This window comes from Rhamphochromis longiceps, linkage group LG2, assembly GCF_057381845.1.
Source record: "Rhamphochromis longiceps isolate RC_006_pf linkage group LG2, R_longiceps_female_GT1.1, whole genome shotgun sequence".
NCBI classification, from domain to species: Eukaryota; Metazoa; Chordata; class Actinopteri; order Cichliformes; family Cichlidae; genus Rhamphochromis; species Rhamphochromis longiceps.
This window is the reverse complement of record NC_140558.1, coordinates 30,126,808-30,137,327: the sequence shown is the minus strand read 5'-3', so window position 1 is coordinate 30,137,327 and position 10,520 is coordinate 30,126,808. Positions and strand designations below refer to the sequence as shown.

General features: G+C 40.6%; 1 protein-coding gene across 4 annotated transcripts in view; it reads right to left on the bottom strand.

The window, feature by feature from the left end:
* Positions 1-5,158: 5,158 nt before the first annotated feature.
* The window catches only part of neurl1b (neuralized E3 ubiquitin protein ligase 1B), a 27,950-nt gene continuing 22,588 nt past the window's right edge, over positions 5,159-10,520 (bottom strand). For all 4 annotated transcript variants that reach the window (XM_085422178.1, XM_085422188.1, XM_085422197.1 and 1 more), the window contains exons 4-6: positions 9,462-10,202; positions 6,431-6,556; positions 5,159-6,040 (exon numbers count right to left, since the gene is read on the bottom strand). In XM_085422178.1, the coding sequence (XP_085278304.1) occupies positions 5,793-6,040; positions 6,431-6,556; positions 9,462-10,202 (1,115 nt within the window). In that variant the 3' untranslated portion in view covers positions 5,159-5,792. The remainder of the gene's footprint in view (positions 6,041-6,430; positions 6,557-9,461; positions 10,203-10,520) is intronic.

Below are 10,520 nucleotides of genomic sequence, written 5' to 3'. Positions count from 1 at the left end.
AACTGAATGTGTCAGCTTGATGCAGCGGCAGACTGAAAGTACTTCTGAACTGACAGTTTGCATCAGCGTGAATGTTGCGGGTATGAATGGTGATGCTTTTAAGCCAACTGTGAAGCATTTACTTAAAAGAAACAGACCAAAAATGCAGACTCAGTGGAGGGATTTATACTACCCACTTTTATGACAACATTTTAATAATGCTTTATATCCATAGATGTGAATAAATCTAGGATTCATAGCTGAAAGTATTTCAAATTCCTAAACATAGAGGCTTTGTGTCTCACTTGCACTGACGTGAGAAGCTCCCAATATGATGCTGCTGAAATTAACAATGATGTCTCAGTATGGAGACTCTGAGTTATAAGCCTGAACTATATCTGTGTGACTGCAGAAAAAATTGCCCTAAAAGTGAAAGAAAGAAAAACATGTTCTCCAGTGGTCACTTAAATATTTGCTGCACTTAGAGACAGTGCACAAGAGAGGTGAAGAAGAGAGTGTAGGCAGGGTGGAGTAGGTGGAAACAAGTGTCAGGGGTGATCTGGAACAGCAAGAGCGATAGGGAAGGTTTACAAGACTTTACTGAGACCTGCTGTGATGAAAAAGAGGAGCTGGAGGTGGCAGAGTTGATGATGTTAAGGTTTTTATTGGAAGGGGTTATTAGTGCTGTGCCATACTGCAAATTATGATATCAATCAGATAGCAAGTAAATACAGGGCCAGTATTGCTCATAACACTACAGATTCTTTTGACTTATAAAGGCAGCTCATGTAGGGGACAGCATGTGTCATGACTTAAGAGATGAATAATCATTTTTTATTTGCAAATTAATGACGATTCATCAATTCTGAACACGTTTTAATGACCACTAAATAACTGTAATGTTACTTTCCACAATAATTAGCTAACACAACAAAACACACCGTTCTGCTTTTTGTGTATTTTTAAACTGTCTTTTTTTGGACTTTTTTTTGAGACCTGGAAATGTACCTGTCTCTAAAGGACTTTGGATACCAAACCTAGAGGATAGAAAGAAACTATCAAGTCTATCATGCCAGTACCAGCTTTGGTATTGATACTATCAATCCGCCCTCCTCTAATGGACAAGATTAGAAATGAGTACATCATAGGGACAGGTCAGGTCTAGGGCAGTTGGAGGCAAAGTTTGAGAGACATAATATTGACATTAAATATGGAGCTTCCAGCCAGGAGGACATGAAGGCCAAAGAGAAGACTCCTGTATGTAGAGAAGGAAGACATCCGGAGTGTTGATGAGTCAGAGGAGGATGCTGGAAATAGGATGAGATTAAGGCAGATGATCTATGATGACCCCTAAAAAAGCAGTTGAAAGTGGAAGAATAAGAGAGTGGCTGTAGGGTCAGGTAAAATGTAATAAAAATGTCAGGTCTGCGGGGGGTAAAGAGAGGGAATGTGACTATAATATGCACCATGGAGCCAATGTGACACACAAAATAATATTGGCATCAACTCCCCAAATAAAAGTCAGAGAAGCTGACACTGTGGACTTTCAGGAGTCAGACTTGTTTTCATCCCCAAAAACGCTTCAGGCTCTGCAGCAGGTCTGATCAAAGCAAGTTTTTGGTAGTCTGTTTTGCTTGACTGTAAAAGTCATCACATATTTTAATATTCTACAGTGTCATTCATTATAGAGGAGGAAGCCAAAATTCAGCCTGGAATAAAAGGCTCCCACTACCATTAAGAGAGGCCAGGCTTTAAAAAGACAAATACCTCTTTACAGTCTCTCTTTCTCTCCACACACACACACACACACACACACACACACACACACACACACACACACACACACACACACACACACACGTTGGGGGGTCATTGTCCTGATGAAAAATAAATGATGGTCCAAGTATATGAGATGGGATGGCATGTCGCTGCAGCATGATGTGGTAGCCATGCTGGTTCACTGTGCCTTCAATTTTGAATAAATCCCCAACAGTGTCGCCAGCAAAGCACCCCCACACCCTTACACCTCCTCCTCCACGCTTCACTGTGGGAACCATGCATGTAGAGACCATCCGTTCACCTTTTCTGCGTCACACAAAGATACGCCAGGAGGAACCAAAGATCTCAAATCTGGGTTCATCAGACCAAAGCTCAGATTTCCACTGGTTTAATATCCATTCTTTGTGTTTCTTGGACCAAACAAATCTCTTCTGCTTGTTGCTTTTCCTTAGTAGTGGTTTCTTAGTAGCTATTTGACCATAAAGGCCAAATAGATGTGTCTGCTACTGGAACTCTGTGTGACATTTATCTGGGCTCTAATCTGAGGTGCTGTTAACTTGCGATTTCTGAGGTTGGTGATGAATTAATCCTTAGCAGCAGAGGTGACTCCTTAGCCTCTTTTCCATTAGTACCGACTCAGGTCGACTTGGCACCATTCACCACAGTTTTTAGGGTTTTCCTTTAGGTTATAGTACCTAGAACTTAGGGTGACCAAATTTGATTTCCAAAAAAAGAGGACACTTGGCCCAGTCATGAAGAACTTAAAGTTTTCTTTAAACAAACAGTTAAACACATTTAAACGACATCTTCTCTGTGCGGTTAATGAATGGTGAAATAAAAAATGTCATATAGGCTTTTACAAGTCAAGAAGTGCAAAAAAAAAAAGAGGACCGTTAGTCACCCTACTAGTACCAAGAAAGTTTTTTAGTACCTGCTCACCGCTGCTCGGTTCTAAGTGATATGGGCAGGTACTAAAGTGTGACATCATCAGACTGCATGCCACCGATTGGCTGATCAGTGGCATCACTCGATGAGTCATGAGAAGGTCTTGTTCACAAAAATTAAAACCCCCACTTTTTAAAACCCAGCAACAGGAGAAATGGCTACAAAAACAAAACAAAGAGTGTCTTGGTCTTCCTTTCCTGGGCCGTCCTCATGTGAGCACATTTCAGCATAGTTCTTGATGGTTTTTTCAACTGCACTTGTGGACACAGTCAAAGTTTTAGCAATTTTCCAGGCTGACCAACCTTCACTTCTTAAAGTAATGATGGACTGTCGTTTCTCTTTACTTAGCTGTTTGGTTCATGCCATAAAATAAATCCTACAATTGTCAAATAGGGCTGTGAGCTGTGTACCAACCTGACTTCTGCACAACACAGCTGATGGTCCCAACCCCATTAAGGAGGCAAGAAATTCCACAAATGAACCCTGACAAGGCACACCTGTGAAGTGAAAACCATTTCAGGTGACTACATAATGAAGCTCATTGAGAGAAGGCCGAGGGTTTCCACCACTGTCAACAAAGCAAAGGGTGGCTACTTTGAGGAATCTAATATATAAATATATTTAAAGTTATTGTTATTTCCATATATCTTGTTTCATATTATCTATCTATCTATAAATGTAGATATTTTGTGTATTCTAAAATGCCTTTATACTTTGAATATACCCTAACCATAGCTTCTCTGTCTGGTTTGATCACTGGTTAACATATAGTTGCAGCAACATTAGCTTTTATTTGATGTGAGCTGCTTGACTGTAACTACATTCTCTGGCAACTTCTGAGAAAATCATGAACATTTGGCCCAACTTACAGCATTTGATTTTCAGCCACTCCAAAACAAACCCACAACCATAAACCCATAAACTTGTGATTTTTAAACTATGAGCTTCTGGCTAACCACTTACCAACAAGGTTCATATTTATATACCCATGACAGAGCTGGAGAGTAATTAGCATCTCACTGATGTCATGTCCACAGTATAACCACAGCATTACACATGTGCTGTTCTCCAGGCTTTCTGAAGTTTTTCAAAGTTTTTCTTTGGTTCCTTTTTCGCTCGTTTTCTGTCCAGTCCTTCTACCTGACCATTTCAGAGGAATGTTTGGTTTGGTTTCTTAAGGCACCACACACTGACCTGTGGATCAGTCATGAAAAAAGATGAAATAAACTCAATGGATGAACCAGTGTTGTGTCACTCAAAGAACCAATTTTAAATAATATAATTTGGCCTTTGGCAGCACGGTAGAGCAGTGGTTAGCACTATGTCCTGGGTTCATATCCACCATCTGGCCTGGGCCTTTCTGTGTGGAGTGTGCATGCTTTTGCGTTTACGTGGGTTCTGGCTTCCTACCAAGACATGCGGTGAGCGCGGTTAGGTTAATTCTAAATTGTTTATAAGTGTGAATGGTTGGCCCTAGCGATCTGTTCAGGGTGTACCCTAGATGGGACAGGATAGATAGATAGATAGCTTTACAGGCACTTTGTTGTTAACAGTCTGTCGCAAAAAACACAGTTTGTTCCAATTTGTTTAGTTGAAGGTACAAAAACTGCCAAAGACAGTTTGACAGACATAAAACTGTACTTTTACACCAACAAGGTGTTTCCCAAATCTCTGCATTGTGTCCAGTATGTCATTAAAAAAAACTTGGAGGAAACTGTACAAGTAGAAGTGACGGACATAAAAACTACGCAGATGAACAGTATCTGAAAGTCATGACTTTAAGAAAACAGCAAAATCCAGCAAAGGCCTGGATTTGCTGGACCTGCGAGATCCAGCTGACCCATCCAAGTAATCCATCTACTGTTCACTGAAGCCTCATCAGAAATGGTCACAGTGGAAGGGTGGCTGTCAAGAAACCATTCACAAGGAAGAGAAACAGGGAGAAAGGGGTGAGGTATGCCAAGTTTACAAGAACTGGACTGATATCGGTGGCAACAGGTCTGATGGAATGAAGACTACTCAGAGAAATTACAAGAAAGCTTGTCTAAGAGTTTAGACTGGGTTAAAGAATAAAGGTTGTCACACCAAATAATAACTTTCAAGCCTGTTAGAACTGTACAAGCTCTGTTTTTGCCTTCTGTACTGTGTTGCCATGCATGTTTAAATCAATAGATTTATAGCAATAAATGACTGCACCTACTTCCCATTTTCCTAGCAAAATATAAAGAAATTAGGGGTGTCTCAAGACCTTTTGTACAACAATTTGTAAAATCATAAAAATTTCTATATACTATAAACGTTTCTGCAATATTAAACAATAAAAAGTATAATGTAATGCTATACAAAACTACATTTCTACAAACTGAACTCTGATTACACAACCTCATCAGATGATGGGTGCTTTTTAAAGTTCTGTATAAGTGTTAATAAGAAAGGCGACACACTTAAACACACTTAAATCATTTTATTAATCTCACGTTGTGCAAAGCCGGGTCCTTTCTATTACACTTTTCAAACATTCAAATCCAACACACTCATATATACTAGAACCTTCTTTCTACCTACTACTACAACTTTTATTGCATAAATTCTGTGCCCTTTCCCACCACAAACTTTTAGTACTGTACATTGGAAATATGGCTAGGATTGTTAGTATAATTACTTGGACACATTATGTGACAAAAATCTAAGGCACTAGAAGTCATAGACGATGGTCCGCATATTCTGCTAAAGCACACATAATTCTAGGACGATGACGATGACAAACGAGAAATTCAGGAGAGGCTTTTTCTGCTCAACGAATAGATGTGACATCACATGGGAAATACAAAACGGGAGCACGGGTTTCATCTCTTCTTTCATAGCCAGAACCCAGGTGCTCATGTATGGATACTGTGTATTAAAAATGAGCCTCAACACAGTTCAGTCTGTCTCAAGATATAAAATCTGATAGGCACAGTTATGTCCTAGTGTGGCTAATCTCCAGTTGAGATCAAGATCCATGTACACGTGTACAGCAAAGCCTGAGAAGGAGCAACAGGTGGTATCCCACAGCGGAAGTCACCTCACCTGTTTGAACTTTTGAGCCATCACGGCCGATATGTTTTGATAACATCTTTGATAGGCCTCCGGCATATCGGACAGCAGGCATTAATCTGTCTTTTCAACTTGAGCCCGCAGTCGTTGCACAGGCACATATGTCCGCAGGTGTAGATAACTGTGTCGACCTCTTGGTCAAAGCAAACGGTGCATTCTCCGTTTTTTCCTGCAGAGGGCAGTTCTGAGGCAGTGAGAGCCGGAGAGGTGGGAGGACTGAGAGGCGAGCTGGGAGCAGTCACTGGAGAAAAAAGCAAGAAAACATATGTGGGTATTTTAAAAAAGAGCAGACATGGGTGCATGCAGACAGATACCTTTAGGTCATGTTGTTATAGGAAGAAAATTCCAGGTTCAGATCAGCACTACTACTACTTTTATTCATTTGTGAATGAGTTAGTTTTATGTCTACTTTTACATGCCTTTTTAATTTATGAGCCAGTCTTAATCTGAGACCAAAATATTTGCTAAATTATCAATGCTTAATACAGCAGCAGAGTTTACTGGGGCTTAATCAACTGATTGTTGGTCATACATAATACAAGAACCCACACAAACCCTTATTACAGTGATCTTGAGAGGGTTTCTATATACATTGTAGCCTTGGGTATGTTGTCAACATTTGGCAACTTACCCAGAGAGGATTCAGAGGCAGAGGAGGATCTGTTGACACTGAATGCCAGGTCTGAGTCACTGTCATCTGGGCTGCTGCTCTGTGAAGTGGTGGGGGATGTAGAAGGAGGACTGGACTGCAATGTTCCTGTGTCGCAAATATAAATACACATGAACAAACTCCATATAATGTAGTGGCTTTTAAAGGTGAGCTGTGTAGCTGGTATGTTCTGGGGCAATGTGCCCTTGAAATGTTTGACAGTAACACTAGAGATTTGGGATTTATTCTGACCATGTCTAACCAGTCAGATTAGATATGCACGTGTCCTTTGTGGACTGATTTTACTTTTTCTTTTAGGAGAAAATCGGGGGATCAGAAACCGTTAAAAATGAGACTAGGAAAGAGAGGTCACAGCTCAAGGCTGAACAAGCTCACATAGACGTAAACTATTCAAATGCCCTCAAATTCCTTCAGCCTGGGAAAAAATGAATTGTAGGGGGTAGAATAGACTTTCATTATTTTAGTACTAAAGCAAAACATTTTACGGAAATATGCTCATTTGTTTTGTGTCAAAGAGATGAATATGAAGATTGATGTCACTCTTGTTCTGTACATTACATAAGCTTGTCTCCACATATACAGAACTGCATGCCACAGACAGTATCACTGTGCACAGAAGAAGGTATCACATAGTTTGTTTTTTTTTACTCTCCCACACTCATTTTGTTTGGAGATTATAGGGCAGGAACTATAGACTTAGATTCACTTCCCTCTCTGCATGGATTTGTTCATTAGTCTGCTTGTTTCAAGAGACATGTGACTTTAAAAGTTGTTTCCTTTTTAAACTTTAAACATTGAGAGTCAGTGAAACAAGTAAGGGCATGCTGTTGGGGGATTAGCTGGAAATCCACTCAGGCCAAATGAATACGCTTACAAAAAAACAAAACACGGGAAATGACACATGCCCAGGCTAAAGGCGTAACCTATTTACTGAGTGGGAAAACAACAGGCAACTTCTCAGTCATGACTGAACAAGAGGAATTTTGATCACATGATATCTCAGTTATTTTTGTGCCTTCTCTTTAATGCAGTTTTTTTAAACACAATGTAAACAAGTTTATAAAAGAATCAGACCAAAAATTCTTAGGTAAAGTAATTCAAAGCTAGAGTGTACCAAAGAGTCTTCTTGTCTTTGATTACAATAGATGTGTCTTTTGCTAGTAGCAGCTAATATAAAACTGACAAGCTTAGCAGGTGGCTATCTGCTACACTGCACTTGTAAATGGAGGCCTTAACCATTTTTTGGAGTTGCTGTTGATGTTTTGTGACACAGTTTTAATGCAAATTCCTCACTGACAATATGCCCAGCTGTGGAGTTATTTGTGCATGTGAACAAGACTTCAAAGGTAATTATGGAGTTCCACAGGGTTGTGTGCTGGGACCACTACTTTTTATGTTATGAGTGCTTCCTTGAGGCAATATTATTAGAATATATGGTATATATTTTCTTTGCTTAATGGACGATACCTGGTTTTATTTATGTGTGACGTCAGATGACGAATCAAAGAAATTAGTTAATCAACAGGCGCATTTTAAATACGTAAAGGGCTGGATGTCATGTAATTTTCTTCTCCTAGATTCAGACAAAATTAAGTCCATCTTTGTCCTTCTGCGTGCGCATTAAACAAATAAAATGACTGCTTTCATTCAAATGCACAATATCTCTAAAATTAGAAACACCGTCTCTTAGAGTGATGCTGAAAAACCTAATTCTTGCACTCATTACTTCAAGGCTGAATTGTTATATTTCATTATAAGAGAGATCATATTTCTCCAATATTGGTTTCTCTTCGCTTGCTAAACTGAGAACTGAAGTTAAAACTCATCCCCTTACATACAAAACTTTTAAAAATCAGGCCTCATTATATGTTGAAGACCTCATGATACCCTAATAGACCAGTTCATTCTCAGAGGGAAGGCTTATTTATGGTTCCTAGAGCTTCTAAAAGTATTTTCAGCTATCAGGCCCCTGTCCTGTGGTACCAGCTCCTAATTTGGACTCAGGCAACAGGCAGTTTTAAGATTAGGCTTAAAGCTTTCGTTTATAATAAAGCTTTGAGTTTGGGCTGAATCAGGTGACTCTGAATCATCCCTTAGTTATGCTGCTATAAGCTCAGGATGTTGGAGCTATTCTCCTCCACTTCCCATGTGTTTATACACCAGTGCTGTATGTCATTAAATCTTGTCTTCTCTCTCCAAAGTGTGTTTTTAGTCCTGTCTCCCTATGCTGTCTTTTTTTTTTCAACTCAACCCCAACGAGGCATGGCAGATAGCTGCCACTGCCTAAGCTTGGTTCTTCCTGTCAAAAGAGAGTTTTTTCCTTCCCACTGTTGCCAACAGCCGACTGATTATTAGAATTCTGCCTCTAATATTGTAGGGTCTTTACCTTACAATAGTGCCTTAAGGTGACTGTTGTTAAGATCCATAGACATATGGATACCATAGACGTATACCTTGCTCACCAAGCTTGCTAATATTAGCTGATAACTTCTAACCTAAAATAATGTATTTCGTCTAACCCTGGGTACTGCTAAAGTCAGGGCTGCAAATGCATGCTGGCAAACAAACTGGTAAAGTTGTGGTGGGCAAGTCCCTACAGTCTATGGTAATGTAGTCTGAAACTGGCAGCCTCAAAGAGATGAGGAGTAAGCTACAGAGGTCTGGCAACTTCTTTCAAACTCCTTACCCTTAGATATTTATTTCATCTGCATGCTAGTAGTCCTTAGCCTTGAATGACACTGACTCAAGTGACATCAATTGAGGCACATTACGAAACACTGCAATCTGTTTTATGTAATGCAGTGATATTACCTAAGACCTGTAACTTTTTTATTTAGTACTTTTTGTTTTTCTTTCTGGTTTTCCTTCTGATCTAATTGGACTAATTACCTTAATAAAATTCAAGGACATTGGGAATTACAGTGAAAAAGGAATAATAAATATCGGGGTTTGATTCTTGATATTGATTGTGTGCTGCTTTAAATACACGTACCAAGTATCCTGAGTCTGTTAACAGCCCCATGCAGGGTGAAAAAGGCCCACAGGACCTGAGAGGAGTCCACACAGATCAGCCTGCCACGTCCCACTCCGTTCACCCCGTGGTGCACCTCTCCACTGGGCAGCAGACTGAAGCTGAGCACGTCTCCAGAGCAAGGCATCGGGAAGACCCGGTGCACCACCCAATACTCTTTGCGGTCCAGAAGAACTTCAGGGTCTGCTGGAAGGTCCCCAGCATGTAGATTAGCTGGGTCGCAGGATGTTAAACCAAATGACAACGCCCCAAAGTATGGCAGGCCCAGGTGGCCAACCTCCACGTACAAAGTCTCACCCACGTGAAAGGGCCTGTCAGTGAACACCAGAGTCCGACTGCTGTCCAGAAAATGAATGCAAGCAGCTGAACGGTCTGCAGAGAGTATTACATCAGAGCCACGGATGAGGTGAAAGTGCAAATCATTGTCCAGAGGAGAAGAGAGACCCCGGACCACCCTTGGGACAATGAATCCAGTGGAAGCAGATGAGGATGATGTGGAGGAGGAAGAGGTGGAGGAGCAGCAGGGGATGAGCTGAGTGTAGTTATTGAGCTGGAGGTTGGCCATCTTGGCAGCAGCCGCCTGGTTGTTTTCCAACTGATTGTTGCTGTAATTGGCTGAGTCGTGGCTACTCTGGGGGAGATAGGCACTCAGACGGGCCGCACTCAGGCAGCTGGATCCCACACTCTCAGCAAACGTGCTGTCTGTGGTGGAAAATATGGAAAAGCAAGTACGTGACTTGGACATAGAATTACATGATTCTTCCCAGATAAGCTCAGGTCACTTCCTTTCTTGGTGTTCCTTTTCTCTTTGTTCTAGGAATGCCTTTTCATAGTAAAACTATGACATGAAAGCAGTAAGCCCTGGGATCCTATTTGTGTTGCTGCAGACTCTTTGATGTCTTTGCAATGTGCTTTTTTAGTTGTTGTTTTTTTTTTTTTTTTTGGTGAGGTAAGCACCCAATAATTGATCTGATTATCACATACTGTGGGAATTCTTATAGGAAAACAATGGTAACAAGG